Source organism: Lontra canadensis, unplaced genomic scaffold (assembly GCF_010015895.1).
Source record: "Lontra canadensis isolate GAN:19392208 unplaced genomic scaffold, GSC_riverotter_1.0 scaffold19, whole genome shotgun sequence".
NCBI lineage: Eukaryota > Metazoa > Chordata > Mammalia > Carnivora > Mustelidae > Lontra > Lontra canadensis.
Genome location: NW_022631013.1, coordinates 13417209 through 13437591, shown reverse-complemented (window position 1 = coordinate 13437591; position 20383 = coordinate 13417209). Strand labels below are relative to the sequence as shown.

At 43.8% G+C, this 20383-nt stretch overlaps 1 protein-coding gene across 13 annotated transcripts; it reads left to right on the top strand.

Moving 5' to 3' along the window:
* The first annotated feature begins 2871 nt into the window (after window positions 1-2871).
* On the top strand, window positions 2872-19841 carry SLC25A51 (solute carrier family 25 member 51). 13 transcript variants are annotated; one of them, XM_032860644.1, is made up of 6 exons: window positions 2872-3005; window positions 3855-3966; window positions 6535-6618; window positions 7958-8109; window positions 17315-17428; window positions 17643-19841. In XM_032860644.1, the coding sequence occupies exon 6, from the start codon at window positions 17684-17686 to the stop codon at window positions 18575-18577; it is 894 nt and encodes a 297-aa protein (XP_032716535.1). In that variant the 5' UTR covers window positions 2872-3005; window positions 3855-3966; window positions 6535-6618; window positions 7958-8109; window positions 17315-17428; window positions 17643-17683; the 3' UTR covers window positions 18578-19841. The 13 variants fall into 13 exon arrangements, with proteins under 13 accessions (XP_032716535.1, XP_032716536.1, XP_032716539.1 ...); XM_032860645.1 differs by lacking the exon at window positions 17315-17428 and having other exon boundaries at window positions 7958-8081; XM_032860638.1 differs by lacking the exon at window positions 17315-17428 and having other exon boundaries at window positions 2874-3005; window positions 3858-3966.
* Window positions 19842-20383: the final 542 nt, after the last annotated feature.

The window sequence follows — 20383 nt, the reverse complement described above, 5'->3', positions numbered from 1 at the left end:
AAGGTCCATCAGCAACATTCCTATGTCCCTTTTCCTGGGACTCCAGACCCTCTTGGGCAAACATCCTTTTTGCCAAGCACTGAGTTGGAGGGCGAGAAACAAGGCAGACAGCTCTACCCTAGTGAGCTGGCGGTGGGGAAAGGATTCACCCTCACGAATGACTGTAATATAGGGCAGGGTCTTGGAAATGCCCCCAAATTTGTGCTATGAGAAGACAGAAGCAAAAGCCATTGATTTTTCTTGGGTCAGAGAAGGCTCTTCTGAGAAGGCGAAGAACCTTGAAAGGTTAATATGTTTAATTGGTGGAGAGCTGAGGCACTTGGGTGGCTTAGTCGGTTAAGCATCCAACTCATGATTTCGGCTCAGGTCATGATCTCAGGGTTGTGAAATGGAGCCCTGTGTTGAACTCTGCGCTAGGTGTGGAGGCTGCTTAAGATTCTCCCTCTCCGTCTCTCTCTGACCCTCCCTACCCTCTCTGTCTCTCTCTCAAATTAATAAATCAATCTGTATTATTTTATTTTATTTTTTTAAAATATTTAAAGACTTTATTTTTTTGTCAGAGAGAGAGAGAGAGAGAAAGCACAAGTAGGGGGAGCCGCAGGCAGAGGGAGAAGCAGACTCCCCGCTGAGCAGGGAGCCCAACGTGGGGCTCCAACCCAGGACCCTGGGATCATGACCCCAGCCGAAGGCAGAGGCCCAACCCACTGAGCCACCCAGCTCCCCCCCACCAAGGTTTTTAACTTGAGGAGGGAGATGGTCAAAGGTAGGTTCTAACATCCTCTAGGATCTGATCGGACTGGAAGCTGGGGGTATGGAGAATGGTTTAAGGGGCTGAAGAATGAAAGAATTGGTAGATGAAGGTGGAAAAATGAAAAGCTAACTTAATGAATCCTGAATCAGAAAAGAGAAGGTTTTGAGTTCCGACCTTTATATGTCCAAGAAGAGCCAGTTAAGGGCCTGGGGGTTTCTGACCAGGAACTAAGAGCCGGAAGGGCAGAGGCCTCCACGGTGGCCTGCAGCATGACAGAAACAGACTGACGCAGCTCCAAACACATGTGTTCCTGTTGGCCCGGGAGTTCCTCACTCCTTCAAGTCTGTTGTGCCCCAAGTGTATATTCAGTTTCAATTTTTGCCTCCTCTTCAGGTTTTACCACAGGAGACTAAGTCCGCTCTAAACTGGAATGAATGATTTATGCATCTGAACACTCTGGATGACTGCCTGATTTAGTTGTTTTTCAAATAATACATCTGAACAGGAATTCACACAGGACAGGGCAAACATAGTTTTGAGGTGAGCGCCCTTCCCCAACTGTTGCCCCATTTATCATTCCAAACCATCGTGTGACCTTGTCATCATCCTGTGGAGCCCCGAATCTATCCCTGCACACTAATTAGATGCCAAGTGCCTCCGTCTTGACAGTCAAGATTTGCTCTATCAGACCCTACCACCTGACCTTTACCATCTTATCTCCTGCTACTGTGACTTTCTCCACTGGTCCAAATTCCAGTCACTCAACCAAAGCCCAGTCCAAACACTTCCTACCCTATGAAGCCATGCCTGGTTCCCCTCGAAAGGGTCAAGGCCCTTCACTCTTCCAAATATCCAGAGTCTTCTGTTTTTATATCCCTCATTAGACTCTAAGATTCCCCAGGGGAGCTTGGACATGAACAACGGCTCACAGCAGGTGCCTCAGGGGACTTAGCTGAAATGAGGTGGCACGTTCTCCCACATCCCAAATAGCAGTTAAACAGGCCAGCTCAAGCACACCAAATTTCGGAGTCGATATCTCTAAAGTGCTGTGTGGGCAAGTGGGCAGGGAAAGCCAACCCCCTGGAGCGAATCTCTGACACATGCCTCTTGCACTAACCCCAGTGAAGTGCATTTCCTTCACACTCATTTCACCAGCCTCCTGAAGGCTTCTCCTCTCCCGGCTGACCTTTCTGTTTCCTTCAACTCCTCACATCTGCTGTGTGCCTTTCAGTTTAGGAGTTAGAGTCAGGTCATTATTCCTGACAAGGATGTGATGTGATGCTGACAAGGGCCAAAGGATGCATATGAAGCCGGCATTGTAGTTCAGACAGGTACTTGGGGCTTAGGAACCAGTGACTTGTCCAAGGTCACTCCCAGAAGCGTCAGCGCTATTACTTCACCTAAGCCTTCATTTTGCTAGTGCAATAGAGTCCAACACCTACAAACTGTCTGAGGGTGAAAGGAAAGACACTTTAAAAGTGGTTGTATGGGCACACCTGGGTGGGGTTCAGTCTGGTTAAGCGGCTACTTTCAGCCTGGGTCCTGGGATCAAGCCCTGCATCAGGCTCCCGGCTCAGCGGGAAGCTGCTTCTCCCCCTGCCTGCTGCTCTGCCTGCTTGTCCTCACTCGCTTTCTGTCTCTCTCTGTCAAATAAAATCTTTAAAAAATCATTTTTAAGTTATTTGTATGTCCTGTACTCGCTTCGGCAGCACATATACTAAGTTATTTGTATGTCCTAAATCATACACAAGTGCGGAAAAAGGCCACTCTGAAGGTTAGATGAAATCTAACCACGGCTACAAAGGGAAGCCAGAAAAGGCACTTTCAGATTTTTAGCGTTTGCCACCCACAACTGTTAACTCCGGCTGGCACTCCCCCAGGCTGCACGCTGGAGAACGCGTTGACTAGTTGTGGCAAGGCAAGGCCACCGTACGGCGCCAAGACACCGGTGCTCTGGTTTGCGGAGCCTCGGTGCCTTACGACAGGTGTGCTGGGTTACTCTACACCTGCCCCGTGGATGCCAAGTGGACTGGGTCGGGGTCACCTGATTCTGCGGGTTTAGGCAGAGGCGGCGCGGCGGCGTCTGCCTCACGTGATCCGACTCGGGCAGCGTCGAGCGCGTCGCCCTACGCCCCGCGCACTCGCTCGGTCAAGGTCTGCGCCTGCGCGGCCGCTGCTCGCCGGCTCGCCGACCTGCGGGCTGGCGGCTACCGGGCGCGGACCCGGGCGAGCAGCCGGGCGCCCGCTGCTATGGGTGAGTGCGGCGAGCTGGCGGCATGGGCCTTCCCCCCGCCCCCCGGCCTGTACGCTGAAGGAGGGTCTGAGGAGGCCGCCTGGCCCCGGCCCCCTGGCGCAGCCAATGGGGCCCACTCCTCTCCGCGCTCCCGGCCGCTCCCGCGCGCGCGCGCCCTCCCGGGTGGGGCCCACAGCCGCCGGAGCCGCAGAGGGCGGCGCTCCCGCACAGGGTGGGTTTTACGCCCCCGCGGCTCCCGGCTCCCCCGCCAGCCGCTTGGCTTCGCGGGGGCTCCGCGGGGCGCCGTCTGGCTGCCGGAGCGGGCCTTCCCGGCGAAGAAGGTTGTGCGTTCATCGGACGCACCCCTGCTGGGGAGGTGCCTCCCGCAGCGCACGAACCGGAGGGTGGGCAGGGCTGGGCTTTGCTTGCGCCTGGGGGCGGGCGGCGCTGGGACGGCGGAAGGCCCCTGCCCTCCCGGGGGTTTGGGATTCCGGGACCCCTGAGCCTGTTCCCTGTCGGAGACGGAAGGGGCCTCGGAGATCCTACCCAACCCCCGCCCCTCTTATCCCAGACTGGGGAAATGGACGCCCGGAGGGCGGTAAGTCTAGCCACTGCCGGGCGGTGCTTATTCTGCGACACCATGTTGCATCGCGTTGTGGGAAACTCAATTGTACAAGGCTTTCTGGGGGCGGGCAGGCGGGCGGTGGTGTTCTTCGTTAATCTCTGTCCTGATTATTTACCACTGAGCGTAGCTAGATAGAGCGTGTCGATGCCTTAGCTCTATTTACCCTTTGGGCATAACCTTTATTTTGCCCCGTCAGCTATACTCAGCTGGTCTTAATTCCCATCCTCTGTTTCTCTACATGTAAGCAGTGAAACAGAAGTCCTGGAAGTATATGGGTAGTGACCTTGCCAGTTAGAGCCTTCTCCACCCTTGCTTGGAAAGGATTCAATAAAATCAAAAGGTGCTGGAGCTGGTCAGGTGGGTATCCCAGCGGTTCCCGAGCACAGGTTAGGCACTTTGGATCTGGAGTCACCTTTCGTGGATCTGAAGAAAAAAATCATAAGTTATTACCTCTGAGTGGAGGTATTTGGTTTGTCCTTTGACAGATTAAGCCCAGAGAATTGACTTTTTAAATTAGGAACGTTGCTTTGAGTATAGTAGCAAGATAGTGTCATAACTAGGACTGGAACCCAGACTGATCTTGTTCTCGTTGCTGACTCAGACCTGCTGACTTGTGGGAGTTCATATCCTTTGAGAATTACGTTTGCCTTCCCCCCAGTTTTTTCACAAAGACCTTTGTGCTGGGATCACATCTAGGTCTTGCTTATCCACCTGGGCTGTAAATTACAGTGAGTATTTAGACTTTACACTGTTTAATTATGCCACAAAAGTTTGATACTTGTAGTTGCTTGAAAGTCAGCTTATTAACTGTGCTTCTTATTGTTCACAGAGCTTGAGTGTTTAAGGTAACAAACAGTTTAAAATTATGATAAATAAGTTTTGCAGTAGCAAAGAATTATCCATGTTAAGGAATTTAAATACAGAGATCAGTTTAGTAAAGAAATTTAGCTGTGTTCACAGTATAGATAAACATATAAAATTCTAAACTCCATTGCCACAGAATACTATGCACACTGTCCTTGCTTCTGTTGCCAAATTAAGAATCTATTAATACCATCCTGGTGTGTGGGATGAAACTAGAGGGAAAGCTTTATTTATTTATCTTCTTTCCACATGTGGTTTCTTTGAAGACATCACAAGTCTCAGGAGGTTAAAATTAGAGGGAAAGTTTTAAATTTGTGAAGTCTAGGAGGGTTTCATTACCTTCCTTTTTCTATGCCCAGGCCAGTTTTTTAAAATTTGAGACTTTAAATGTATGGTGATTTTTTTTTTTTTTTTTTTTTTTTTTTTTTTTAAAGAGCAAGAGGCAAGAGTACACAAGGTTTGTGGTTGGGTAGGGGAGTGTGGCAGAGGGAGAGGGAGAAGCATGCTCCCTGCTGAGCAGGGAGCCAAATCTGGGGCTCTATCCCGGGACCCAAAGGCAGATGCCAAACTGGCTGAGCTATCCAGGCACCTATACGGTGATGTTGTCAAAATATCTTAAAACAATTGAATATAGGGGTCAGTAAATGGCTAACTTCTGCTAGCCATAGTTTTCTGTTTAATAACAGTCTCCATTATTACAAACAGCCATGACAAGCTAGCTAAAGTAACTTTAATTTGTAAAATTTTGGGAAGTAAGTCATTCCAATAAAAATTAAAAGTGAACATGGACAAAATTTGGTAGGTCGGGTATACAAATAACTTAGTTTGTATGGTTTGCAGGTGGTAACTTTAGAATTTAAAATTGTATTATGTATTCAGTATGTAAATGACATATCTTACATTCATAAGTTGTCACAATGTGGTATTATATAATCATATATACATTAACCAGACTATTCTTGTTGATTTTATCATTCTGTAGTCCTGAGATTGAAGGAAAGCAAAGCATTACATAGATGTAAGGCATTTGTATGCTAAGCTGTTTTAAAATGTTGGTTAATCTTAGATTGGCAAGTGTGGTTCTAATAAGAGTTCTTAAATTCATGTCTGTCAGCTGAAATAGCAAGAAATTAGGATGTAGAAGACTAAGTGATTAATAATAACCCAGCTCTACCCTGGCAAACTTCTTTTTAAGCATCTTCAGAGTTCCTTTTTTTTTTTTTTTTTTTTAAACTAAAAATGCCATTGGCGAAAAAAAGAAAAATTAAAATGCCTTTTTTTTTTTTTTTAATTTCTTTTCGGTGTAACAGTACTCATTGTTTTTGCACCACACCCAGTGCTCCATGAAAATACGTGCCCTCTCTAATACCCACCACCTGGTTCCCCCAACCTCCCACCCGCCATTGGTTTCTTTAACTGGTTTAGAGCAAAAAATGCAACAGGCAGGTGTGTTTTAAATCGAAAAGCTGTGGGTGGTTTTTTTATCCCCCCAATTCTCTCCAAGTCCGATAAATACCCACAGAAATGGTGTGTGAGGAAAAGCTGTCATACACAAGAAGTGTATCCTGAGTAAGGAAAACTGCTGTTGAAACAGGAATTAACATAAAGTCAGCAACAGGTGAACAGTTTTAAAAACTGATTCTTCAGGGTGCCTGGCTGACTCCGTGGTTCGTGCAACTCTTGATCTTGGGGTTGTGAGTTTAAGCTTCATGTTGGGTATAGCGATTCCTTTAAAAAAAATCTTAAAAATAATTGAGTCTTCAAATGCCACATGGCACAATGCCATACTGTATGAATTACTGAGAGACTGCTGTGTAGGAAGGAGGAAGTCTGTACGGCTTTTAGCAAAAATGCTTTTCCAGAAAAGCAAATCAAAACGATGCAGTCAGCAGATCAAGGAAGCTATAGCTAGATATCAGAACTATGGCTTCTCATATCTGTGCCGGAGGATCCTATTCAAAATGGACTAAAATTGCAGGATGAAACAGGGACTTTTAAAAAAACATTTCTTTATCCATTTTAAGTTCTCTGCTTCTCCTCCCCCGCCCCCCTGCATTTCAGATTGATCTAGCAGGAAGATGGTTGCCATTGGCTATTTTATTTTTCTTTCCGTGGCAAGACTGTCATGGTGCCTGGGTATTTCAGGTTTGTATGCTTCTCTTACCGTTGTCCTGTTGTTGGCAAAACACTTAGTAATGGACTTAATGTAACTGGCTTGCTGCTGCTGCTGCTTTATTCTCCCACTAATAAAGGTCAGCTTCAGAGTGTTTTTATCTCAGATCTTTTGAGGCTAGAGCACAGTTGCCAAATTTTAGGATCCATCCTTGTATGATCTTCCTGTGGGCCACCAGAAAGATGCTCTTCTCCTGAGCATAAATAAAGGATATGATAAGACACACAAAGCCAAAACAGGTTCTGGTTCTGGAGCTGAGCACATATAATGCCAAATCGAGGCCACTATGTCAAAGAAACAGGAGATGATGAAGCAACCATCAGACCAAAATTCTTCAAGAGTATCTTAAAAAGTAATATATATATTTTTTATATTTTATTTATTTGACAGAGATCACAAGTAGGCAGAGAGGCAGGCAGAGAGGGAGGGAGAAGCAGGCTCTCCACTGAGCAGAGAGCCCGATGCGGGCCTCCATCACCTGAGCTGAAGGCAGAGGCTTTAACCCACTGAGCCACCCAGGCGCCCCTTAAAAAGTAATATTAAAAAGTTTTGCTCAAAGGAAAATACATCACCTTAAACACTCAAAAATTAAGAAAAAAAAGAAGAAATTAGAATGTAATAAACTAGACAAAAAGAAGAAATTAGAATGTAATAAACTAGACAAAACAGGAGAAAAGAGATAAAGAGGAAAACAAATTTAAAAACTGAAAATAGTAAAACTGGTAACTTTAAGAGCTGTGTTTTTGTGTCTGGGATGGAAGGAATGTAAATTTGACAAACTGGCTATCCTGCTCAAGAAAAAAGGGAACATAAGTAGACAAGACTAGAAGTTTTTGTTTTGTTTTTTTTTTTTTAAAGATTTTATTTATTTATTCATGAGGGACAGAAAGGCAGGGGGAGAAGCAGGCTCCCTGTGGAGCAGAGAGCCTAATGAGGGACTTGATCTCAGGACCCTGGAATCATGACCTGAGCCGAAGGCAGTTGCTTAACCATCTGAACCACCCAGGCGTCCCTAGAAGTATTTTTTTTTTTTTTTTTTTTTTAAACAAGTACTGGGGCGCCTGGGTGGCTCAGTGGGTTAAAGCCTCTGCCTTCGGCTCAGGTCATGATCCCAGGGTCCTGGGATGGAGCCCCACGTTGGGCTCTCTGCTCCACAGGGAGCCTGTTTCCTCCTCTCTCTCTGCCTGCCTCTCTGCCTACTTGTGATCGCTGTCTGTCAAATAAATAAAATCTTTAAAAAAATAAAAAATAAAAACAACAAGTACTATGTAAGACTATATAAATAAACCAGAACTTTTTTTTTTTTTAAAGGAACTACAGTATAAAAATGGACTGTGGAGGAAAGAACCTAACAGACCAGTAACAATGGAAGAAATTGAGAAAGTTATCAAAAAGCTACCATCCCCCAAAACACCAGGCCCAGATGGTGTTACAGGTGAATTCCTTTAACTTTGAAGGAAAAGGTAATTTTGATAAGGTTTAAATTTTACACCAGCCTTGGGAAGGAAAAGTGACAGATTGTTTTTACAGAGCTAATGGAACATGGACGCCTGAACTTGGTGTGAGATAGTAATAAAATTAAAAATTTGGTATGTTCTAGTGATGTGAAATTTTAAAATAAAATATTAGCAAATGGTATCTAGTAATACATTAAAAAAAAATTTCACCATGGCCAAGGAGTATTCATATCCAATTTATGAGGGCAAGTAATTAACAAGAAATAATGCTAACGTATACACCAAATAAATTAGAGAATAATAATAATAATAGGCCATCCTTGTTGAGCACCTCTAGTGCTCTAGAGTATTCTGGATATTGTACAAGTAGTAACGCAAATTACTGAGCCCACCTATGAGGTAGGTAGCATCTTTATTTTATAAATGAGGAAGTTAAGCCATAGAGACATTGAGAAACTTGAAGAAGGTCACACAGTGGATATGTGCTGGAGCCAGGATTTGAATTGAGGCTGTTAGCTGCATCTCATAAATGTTACGCTGGTTCTGTCTCTAGTATTCATAGGGTCATCTCAGTAGCTTCCTAAAAGCATTTGACCAAAGTTCCTGATTGAGTGGTGGTGGGAGGGGTTGAAGGTGTTTGAATATCTGTAAAACAGGAATAAATGTGTTTGCCCTTCCCGTGTTTGAAAACTCTCTGAGCCCTTATCAGGTGATCATTGGTATTAGAAAAATGGAATGTAATTTTAATGGGAAACATAATTTCCTGGTAAATAGCAGGGGGAAGAGGCTAATGTTATAATAGAAGATACACTAGTTCCTAGGATGAATGCAGAATGAGGTTTTGGGGGTTTTAAGGTAGCTTATCCAATGAAATTAGTGATAGCGCTGGAAAGACATGCTTTACTTCGTATTTGTAGCACAATCCTAAATGTGGGTAGGCATAGATGGTGAACAGGGAAGGTTACTTGAGTGGGTACAGATTTTGTAGGGACGAGTTCAGTAAACATTGTTGTGTCATGATCTATTTCCCTATGTAAACTTGAAACTGCTAGGACTTAGATTATTAATGCTCTGATGACAACTTTGTTTCTTACACCAAAGACCAGTGTTAATGCCTCATAGTAATTCCTAGCAAAGTTCCTATACATGTCAAAAATAAAAAGATATTCACTATTACTATTACTTAATTTTGTTCAGGAAATATTTGCAAATCTATTAAGATAAAGGTACATATTATAGTGAAGTCAGAATTATTTGTGGTATTTTATGTAGTAGAAGCTAAAGCAAACCAGTCCAAAAATGAGAAATTGTAAGAGGATTTGGTAAGTTGGCTGATTCTAACCTTAATACATAAGAATTGGTAGCTTTTTCATATGCAGGCAATAAACAGTTCGAAAGTGAATAGGAAGGAAAAGGCCCATTCATAATAGCAACTGAAAAGATAAAATACCTAGAGGTAAGAAATACTCAAGATCTGGGGGGCACCTGGGTGGCTCAGTCAGTTGAGCCTCTCTCTTGATTTCTGCTCAGGTCATGACCTCATAGTCCTGAGATACTCAATAGGGCTCTGTGCTCAGTGGAGTCCGCGGCTCCCCTCCCTCTGCCTCTTCCCCGGTCAGTACTGCACGCGCTCTTTCAAATCTTTTCTAAGATTTTATTTGTTTATTTGACAGAGATCACAAGTAGGCAGAGAGGCAGGCAGAGGAGGAAGCAGGCTCCCTGCTGAGCGGAGAGCCCATGCGGGGCTCGATCCCAGGACCCTAGAATCATGACCTGAGCTGAAGGCAGAGGCTTAACCCACTGAGCCACTCAGGCGCCCCTCTTTCAGATCTTAAATTCAAGGGGAGCCTGGGTAGCCCAGTGGGTTAAAGCCTCTGCCTTCAGCTCAGGTCATGATCTCAGGGTCCTGGGATTGAGCTCCGCATCGGGCTCTTTGCTTTGCAGGGAGCCTGCTTCCCCCCTCTCTCTCTCTGCCTGCCTCTCTGCCTACTTGTGATCTCTCTCTGTCTGTCAATAAATAAATAAAATCTTTTAAAAAAAATAAAAGGACTATTAAATTCAAGATCTGTATGAAAAATTTTTCAATGCTACTAAGGTTTGTGAAAGGACCCAAATGAATAGGAAGACCTATTCCTATGAAATATGGTTTGATTTTGGAAAAGTGACAGGTCTTTTCATTTATCTATGAAGTCACTTTCTCTGTAAGATACCAAGAATTTTGGGAGGAATATGACAGAGATACACTAAAGTTTATCAAGAGAAGTCTGCGATCCAAGAAAACTGCTAGTTCTGAGAAGAGTATGGGGAAGCGCTACAACATGGTGACACGCGTCCTAGCACTGTAGCAGGTCCGAGCAGGTTGGCACTCAAGAAGCGCTGGGATGCTGGCGGAGCAGAGCCAGTGCAGACACACGTGCACGCGCGCCCACGGGCATTTGGATGCTGCTCACCCGTCACTTCCAGAGGCAGGCTCTTCTCTTTGCCTCACTCCTTACACTGAAATTTCCAGAGAGATTCCCGTATGACTTGTAAATGAATCCGTGAAGCTTGGAGAGGGAAGCGTGGGTTACTCCTTCATACTTTTAGAGTAAGGAGGGCCTTCGGAGGACATTATAAAGCCTAGAAGCCAAGATCATAGACTTAATATCCAAATTAAGAACTTCAGTATCACAAAAATAATAAAGTAGGAAAAGTATTTGCCAAAATTTGATTACTAGAACCAGAAATGATTTTCTTCATATATGAAGAAATTTTGCAAATCAGGAAAGTTCTTCTGCCTATTAGAAATAAAGGTAACATGAAAATTTATAGTAAAAGAAGTTCAAATGATCAAAAATGAAAAAATGCTATAGTTTATTTTTTTAAGCAGGCCCCTCTGCTGAGCAGGGAGCCCGGCACAGGGCTGATCCGAGGATGCTGGGATCATGACCTGAGCCTAAGGCAGATGCTTAAAACTGACTGAGCCACCCAGGCGCCTCAAAACGCTGTATCTTAATCAGAAAGTTTAAATGACAAATGCGATTCTTTACCCATCAGTTGATGCTGGAAACGTTGGTCCTGGTACTGGCATACGTACAATGGAAGTATAAATCCTCGTAAGTTCTGGGGTAGCTTGGAGTAGCTATCAGATTTAAATGTATTACTCTTTGAGCCAGCAGTGCTATTCTGAGGATTTATCCTACAGATAAACTTGCAAGAGTTCACCCAAGCAAGGTATAGGTAGGTACGAGGTTGCCCAAAGAAGCATTCTTTAAAAAAAAGAAAAAGCCAAACCCAAACAAAAAAACAGGGACCAAAATAGGAGATAGAATAAATTACATATAATATGTCCATTTGTTAGAGTATTACACAGTCATTCCAAATACTGGGGTATCTCCATGCTGTTATTAGAAGATAACAATGCATTGGGAGTGTCATTAGTGGCAGGCTGACTGGTAAAGAGGCTTTCCCACAGTGAGTCTAGACACGGAGAGCCCTAAGCCAGGGCAGTGAGCCTGGAGTGGGGAGATGTATGTATATTTAATTGATTTACAACTTTATTTTCTCTTAAAATCTTTTTTAAATGTTTATTATTAATGTGTCATTTTTTCTTAAAATAATGTTTCTTTTATGAATTTTCATTGAAATGACTCATTTGTTGGTTTATTGGATCTATAAGCAGCCCAACTCCAAGGAATCTAGCTGAGTTGAGCATCTAGGTGACTGCATAATCTGTTTTTTTTTGTTTTTTTGTTTTTTTTTCTTTTAATTTGAGAGAGAGAGAGACAGAGACAGTGAGAGAGCATGAGCGAGGAGAAGGTCAGAGGTAGACGCAGACTCCCCGTGGAGCTGGGAGCCCGATGCGGGACTTGATCCCGGGACTCCAGGATCATGACCTGAGCTGAAGGCAGTCGCTTAACCAATTGAGCCACCCAGGCGCCCTGCCCCTCATTGTTCTAATACCTGCCAAGATGAGAAATAATTCCTGTCTCTGAGCTAGGCTTTACTTTGATCATTTATACTGCAGAGGAACACATTTTCAGAACACCAGGGAACCATTTTTCCTGCCCTTTAAACTGAGTCACAGTAGTGCTGAGCAGCATTCAGCCCTAAGTCCCGCTGCTCCCAGTGCTCTGCCCAAGGGGAGGGCATGTTCCTTGTGAACAGAGTGGCGCCGGGAGGTGGTGTGGCTCCCACAGCTTGTGGGGGCGGACAGTGAAACATTGCACCCCGGCACTGTTGAGTTGTGTTGGTGTAGCCAGGCGACTTAGTGGTGAGGAACGTTTGCTGACCCCTTTCAGGACCTTCTTTCCGACAGGGTTTGGGCCAGCAGTGGTTTTCTAGTCACAGTTTTTCTCAGCAAGTTTATCTTTTCTAATAGAAACATGGACTAAGCCAGCTGGAACTCCAACAGAACAAAGAAACTTCGAGCCAGAGTGTTCAATGATACATTTTCTTCTTAGTGTGGTCTATCTTGTGGGAAGAGGACACATAGACCCTGGTGTGACATACTTAAGGAAAATAGCTTGTTTCCATTTGCTTCTCATGAGAAAGGAAAAAAAAAAAACAGTACAGAGCAGTGTCAGAGGGTCTTGGGATCTTCCTGTCTCGTAATGCTGGTTCAAGCCTGCTTCCCTGTGGTCCTCTGCCACCCACCCATCTTCCACCCACATTCTGCTCTACAGAACATATTTGAGTAATTCCTTGAGAACTCGATCTGCTGCGCCTCTGACTCAGGACTGACACCTCAGCCTGCACTGCCACCGTTAGCTGAATGTGCTTCTGCCCACACATCCTATCCCGCCCTGTCCCTGTCTCCAGACAGCTAGTTAATGACCCCTTTCTCTGCGGAGGCCTTTATACACCTGGTGCATATTTCCGTGCTCACATTTATTGTTTTGTAGTCTATCGTTTGCATGTCCTGTCTCCCCTGAGGCCAGGGTTCTCATTTATCTCTAATCTCTGACATGGCAGTGCCTTTGAATAAGTTGGTTGAATTTAATTTTCTTAGTATGCTAAGAGGCCAGTGTAAAAGCAGACAAAGAGGAAGAAGTCCCCAACAAAAAAGCAAATGAAGGTCGTCTTGACAGTGTTATCCTGTAAGTCTGAATGAAACAGAAAAAAAAAATTATTTTATGGAGATTTTATTTATTTATTTGGCAGAGAGAAAGCACAAGCAGGGGGAGCGGCAGGTAGAGGGAGAGGGGGAAGCAGGCTTCCTGATGCCGGGCTTGATCCCAGGACCCTGGGATCATGACCTGAACTGAAGGCAGACGCTGAATGACTGAGCCACCCAGGTGCCCCAGTACTCTTTTAATATCTGTATGACATCCCATCAGGTGGATACATCTTCATACTGTTGAGCATTTAGTTTTTATTCAGTACTTCTTAAGAGTGTTGTGACTGTCGCCTAGTTGAATCTTTGTGTACATCTTGTATGAATAACTATTTCCATAGGCTGTACTCCTAGAAGGGAGTTGCAGATGTGTGTTTCGTATTTGATATTACGTATCTGTGGCTCCTGTAGATATAAGCTCCCCAGGAACTGATTTTTCTGATTCTTTTCTGTGCTTCAGCTGTGCACTGCACTTTTTTGACAGTGCGAGTGCACAGACAAGCAGGGAGAGCAACGTGGAGAGGGAGAGGCAGGTTCCTGCTGAACAAGGACCCGGATGTGGGGCTCAATTGCAGGACCTCAGGATCGTGACCTGAGACAAAGGCAGACACTTAACCCACTGAGCCACCCAGGCGCCCCTGGCCTGCACTTCATAGTGTTTACATTTTAACTTCTTTTGTCCTGAATGCTCAATAGTTGATGTATGAAACTATACCCATTAAGCAAAAACTCCATGTTCCCCCTTCCCCAGACTCCTGGCAACTACCATTCTACTTTCTGTCTATATGAATTTGACTGTTCTAGGTACTTCATGTAAGTGAAATCATACAGTACTTGTCCTTTTATGACTGGTTTATTTTACTTAATGTCCTCAGGGTTCACCCCTGTCCAAGTATGTAACAGGACTTCCTTATCCACATAGTTTTCCACTGTCTGTATATATACACCATGTCTTGTTGTTTGAACATGTCATGCGGCAGTGGGCGCTTGTGTTGCTGCCACCTCTTGGCTGTTGTGAATTGCACTGCTGCGGATATGCGCGTGTGCCTCGTGAGACCCTGCTTTCAGTTCTTACCGGATACATTCCTGCAAGTGAGACTGCTGAATCCTGTTAGTTCTGTTGTAAGTTTCTGTAGAACTGCCGCTCTGGTTTAGTGGCTGCACCATTTTACATTCTCACCAGCAGTGCACAGGGACACTGAGCTTCTCCACAGCTCCGCCTACACTTGTTATTTTCTGTTTGTTTTAAATAGTAACTATCCTAATGATCTCATTGTGTTTTGATTTGCATTTCTCTGTTGATTGATGTCAAGCATCTTTTCATATGGCTGTTGGCATCTGAGTGTGTTTAACAGTTTTTTGGTAGTGGTTTTTTTTTAAGATTTTATTTATTTATTTGACAGACACAGCGAGAGGGGGAACACAATCACATGGAGTGGGAGAGGGAGAAGCAAGCTTCCCACTGATGCAGGGGCTCGATCCCAGGACCCTGGGATCATGACCTGGGCCGAAGGCAGCCACTTAACGACTGAGCCACCCAGTTGCCCCAAGGTGTTTTTTGTATCTGTTTTTGTTTTTTAGATTTCATTTATTTGAGAGAGAAAGGGAGAAAAAGCATGAATGGGGGAGGGGCCACAGGAGGGAGGGAGAAGCAGACTCCCCATCGAGCAGGGAGCCCAAAGCGATGGGGAAGCTCAGCGCAATGCTGATGATGCGGATGGAGCTCCATCCCAGGACCCCGAGATCATGTACTTTGTGACCTGAGCTGAAGGCAGCTGACTAAGCCACCCAGGCACCCCTGTTTTACAGGATTTTTTTTTTTTTTTTTTTTTTGACAGAGAGCACAAGCAGGCAGAGAGAGGGGGAAGCAGGCTCACTGCCAAGCAGAGAGCCCGATGCGGGGCTCGATCCCAGGACCCTGAGATCATGACCTGAGCCAAAGGCAGAGGCTTAACCCACTGAGCCACCCAGGTGCCCTCTGTTTTACAGTTTTGTGGATTTCTTTCATGTCTGGCTTAAAAGATGGGTGGAGTTCCGTATTTTCTTGTATCTCTCCTTTGGAGAAATGGCTATTCAAGTCCTTTGCTCATTTTTTAGTCAGGTTTTTTTTTTTTTGGTCAGAGAGAGTGAGCACAGGCAGGCAGAGGCAGAGGGAGAAGCAGGCTTCCTGCTGAGCAAGGAGTCCGATGTGGGACTCGATCCCAGGATATTTTTTTATTGAGTGGTCTCATAAATGTGGTGTACTGTTGAGGAAGTAAAAGCAACTTAAAAATATTTAGCTTGTTGGGGGCCCTAAGTGGCTCAGTTGGTGGAACATGGACTCTTGATCTTGGGGTAGTGAGTTTGAGTGCCATGTTGGGTTTAGAGATCCCTTAAAAGAACCTTTAAAAAAAATACGTAGCTTGTTCTATCTAAGATACAATACAATTGCCATGTAGTCCCCCAGTAAAGCTTATTTCTGGGCTGTAGGATTGTTCTGGATGATGCAGCTGTTTAGATCCTCTGGAGAAAATCAGACTTAGATGTCTGGCAACAGGATAGCCTGGCCATTTTAAGGACGCTGGTGTGTTCTGGGGGAGGACTTCACCTTTGTTTTACTCGGTGAGCTAAGCCCGTGGGTGTAGGCTTCAGATCTTCAGCATCTGATAGAGCTGCATTGTCAGGGCAGCCTCCCAGAGTCACTGCCATCCTTTGGTGCATTCGTGGGAACATGCACCCCTGTAGTCAGACTTTCGATGCCAGCTCCACTTACTTTCTATAACTCAAAGGAGAGTATTGGTGTTTTCATTGGTAACACTGGGAAAGTACAGTGTATAGTACATACCTGCAGGCCTCCCTTGACCCTGTTCTTCCAGTCTCTACCTTCCAAGGTGTGTGTTCAGTGTCCCTTATGCACAGCACGTATCTGTCATATGAGGTATGTACACTGTGGGGTACTTGTTTACCTTGCCAGTCTCCTGTTACATTGTGAGTTCCTTGCCTTTTTTTTTTTTTTTTTTTAAGATTCTTATTTATTTGAGAGAGAGTACGAACAGGGGTGAGGGATGGAGGGGAGTCTGCTTCTCCCCGCTGACCAGGGAGGCCAATATGGGGCTCGATCCTGGGTTGCCAGGATCATGACCTGAGCTGAAGGCAGGCGCTTAACTGACTGAGCCACCCAGGTCCCCTGTGAGTTCCTTGCTCTTAAATCTCTAGCACTTGGGGCGCCTGGGTGGCTCAGTGGGTTAAAGCCTCTGCCTTCTGTTCAGGTCATGATCTCAGGGTCCTGGGATCGAGCCCCACATCGGGTTCTCTGCTCAGTGGGGAGTCTGCTTCCTCCTCTCTCTCTCTCTGTGCCTGCCTCTCTGCTTGCTTGTGATCTCTCTCTGTCAAATAAATAAATAAAATCTTAAAAAAAAAATAAAATAAATCTCTAGCACTTGGCAAAGGTCCTAGTCCAGAGTAGACACTGAGTGTTAGTGAACAGAATGAATGAATGCATATTTTGCTATTTTATTTCTCAAGGGAAGACTTTGAATCTTTTTCAGAAAGATAATGGTATAGACCATTATGTAGCGTAGAACGTATGAATTAGTCCAGTAGTTCTCAAATTTTTTGGTGTCAAGACCCCTTTACACTTAAAAATTATTGTGGACCCTAAAGAGCCTTTATTTATCTGGATTAGTATTTATGGTCTTAGAAATCTAAATTTTAAAATATTAATTCACTTTATGTATTTATTTTAAAATATTTATAATTTATAATTATTTAAATTAGAAATTATAATTTTTAAAATTTTATAAATTATAAATTTATATGCATTTATTTAAAATTTATGTGTGTCTTAACTCCTGCATGGGTCAGGGGAGAGGGGAGGGGCAGAGGGAGAGAGAGAAGGAGAAAGTCAAGCAGATTCTACCCTGAACGCAGAGCTAGATGCAGGGCCTGATTCTGTGACCCTGAAATCATGACATGAGTCAGAATGAAGAGTTGGACACTCAACCTGCTCAACTGACTGAGCCGCTAGGCGCTCCTCATTTGCTTTAAAATAACATGTTAACATAGACAACACATTTTCATGAAAAATAACTATTTTCCAAAAAATTAATGAGAAAAGTGTGTTTTCCCATTTTGCAGGTCTGTGTGATGTCTGGTGTAAAAGATAGGTGGGGTCCCGTATTTGCTTGTGCATTGTGTGTGGTGAGAAGTTGTTCTGGTTAAAGTAGATGCAGAAAATCCAACTTCACACAGGTACGTGGCTAGAAAAGGAAAGACCTGCTGGACCCCTGCAAGGGTATCAGGGACCTCGAGGGGCCCTCTGAAAATATGGTCACAATTACTGATGTAGTCTAACAGGGAAAATGTAATCGTGTCCAGAAATTAAAGGGTTAAGGAAATAAGGAAACATTCCACATGTTTAGCCCTGTCCTTGATGGCTGACCTGTTGTCGTTTTCTTATTTGTAGGTTAAAAATACCCTTCATGAAGAAGAAAGATCCTAAGCAACATGGTGGATTCAGAAGCTCATGAAAAGAGGCCGCCCATCCTGACATCTTCAAAACAAGACCTGTCACCTCATATCACGAATGTCGGGGAGATGAAGCATTACTTGTGTGGCTGCTGTGCAGCCTTCAACAACGTAGCCATCACGTTTCCCATTCAGAAGGTGCTCTTTCGGCAGCAGCTGTATGGGATCAAAACGAGGGACGCGGTGCTCCAGTTGCGGAGGGATGGTTTCCGAAACTTGTACCGGGGCATCCTGCCCCCACTGATGCAGAAGACGACGACACTGGCACTCATGTTTGGGCTCTACGAGGACTTATCTTGCCTTCTCCGCAAGCACATCCGTACCCCCGAGTTTGCGACCCGCAGTGTGGCCGCAGTGCTTGCAGGGACGACAGAAGCAATTTTCACTCCATTGGAAAGAGTTCAGACATTGCTTCAAGACCACAAGCATCATGACAAATTTACAAACACTTACCATGCTTTCAAGGCACTCAAATGCCATGGAATTAGAGAGTATTATCGAGGCTTGGTACCTGTTCTTTTCCGTAATGGATTCAGCAATGTCCTTTTCTTTGGCCTTCGAGGTCCCATTAAGGAGCATCTGCCTACTGCCACAACTCACAGTGCTCATCTGGTCAATGATTTTATCTGTGGAGGTCTGTTGGGTGCCATGTTGGGAATCTTGTTTTTCCCAGTTAATGTCGTGAAGACTCGCATGCAGTCTCAGATTGGTGGGGAGTTTCAGTCTTTTCCCAAGGTTTTCCAGAAAATCTGGCTAGAGCGGGACAGGAAGCTGACGAATCTTTTCAGAGGTGCTCACCTGAATTACCATCGCTCCCTCATCTCTTGGGGCATAATCAATGCAACTTATGAGTTCTTGTTAAAGATTATATGAAAGAAACCATCAGTTAAGTGCCATTTGTTAACTGAATAGACCTAAGAAGAACGCAGTTTGGCCTGGTTTCTAATTGGCCAAATACAAGTTGGTGTCATAAGTTCAGGGCACAGTGAATTATGGGCAAAGCTGTTTTCTTGAAGCACCAACAAATTCAGAATAAAAGGTTCTAATAGGAAAATTTAAGGGGTTTTTGGTTTTGTTTTTTCATTATTATCCGAGAACTTTAGGCTAATTGCCTGGTTAAGAGCTGTCTCTCTGACTGCTTTTGACAAGGAAAACAGCCACAGTATGATTCTTTTTCCCAAAAGTCTTTAAAATCTTCCGTATTGAAATGTCAGTGGCCATGAGCAGCCAGAGAAAAGGCTCTTAGAGCCATGTGAATTCTCAGGCTTCCTTCTCTTACTCCATTTCTTGCTTCTCTGCTTTTAGGAGGAGTTACAGAGGGTAGTCTTCGTTAAACATAAGCGTACACATGTAGGACAAACAACAGAAGAGAATAGCTTAATAGGTGTAGGCTTTTTATGATAAATTGCTTATATTAGTTTTGAAACTAAGTACCTGTTTGGATAGTCCTTATCTAGACTACTCAGACATGGTGTGGCAGAACCAAGCAAGCTAGTCCAAGCTCCCATTTTCCTGTCTAGCTTGGAAGGTTTTGTGTCTAGTTCTGAGTGTGACCTTAAACCCTTCCCAAATCCCCTTATGTTAATTTCACTTATTTCATTGCCAAAACACGGGGAGACTTACATTTCGTTACAGGCATTTCTTCCTGTGAAGAAATTTCATATTAATTGCAAACTCTGGTTAATTCAGTTTCTTTGATTAATTGTTGCCAACTTCATGAAGAGATTTGGGAGATTGGGGAGTGTTTTTTTCTTTGAGTTGTAGTTTGTCATATCGAAGTATCCTGTTTTCTTAAAACTCGCTTTAAAAAAAAAAAACCACTTCTATAAGATTGTATTTTGGAAGTCTATTAATGGGATTCTAGATTTCTCTCTCCTGGTTTTTAAGCATTACAGAAGGGGAGAAAACAAATCTCAGGATAGCTTTCCCCCCAGTATTAGCTTTTTTATTTGAGTCTTGAAATAGAGACTTCTATTAGGATTTTTACATTTGGGAACCCAGTTTTATCATTTTATCATTAAAACATTAAGACAGTTTGAGATAAGATCAAAATAAAGATATTTGTTGGGTTAATTTTAAATGCTACTAGTTCGTAATAGCTGGATAGCATACTCATCCCTTACTTGATAGAGAAAAACTTGTCAAAGGAATCAGATTTTAAAATATTTTTTCCAGATCGATGAAGCAAAATCCCTCTCTTTACCAACTGAATAATTAATAAAACTTGAAACATTCTAGAAAAGTAGTTTATCAGTCTTTTAAAAATCCACATCTGTAAATATGTAGTTATGATTGCTTGCCAGCATCTGACATGGCAGAGTAGTTTGGTTTCTTGTTACCAGTTTTTCATCATTCTGGGTAATTGCATATGAATATGTGCACACAATGACCAAAATAAAATCAGGGTCTCGGTAGTTTACTCAGTTTCTGGGCAGATAGTCCAAAAGCAATGTTTACCTCTAAATGCAATATGGCTGATCACATAAGCACTCTTCCAACCATAAAGGATTGGGAAGCAGCATCAAGCACTTGTCAGGCACTAATGAGGCTCAGTAGCTTTACAACAGCCCCTTTGAAAATGTGTTGGAAATGGCAGTTTACTTTGGAAACCAAGATGCAGAGGTGAGGATTTCAGAAAGCAAGGATTTGACACCAAATAAACGTGAGTAGCATCATGAG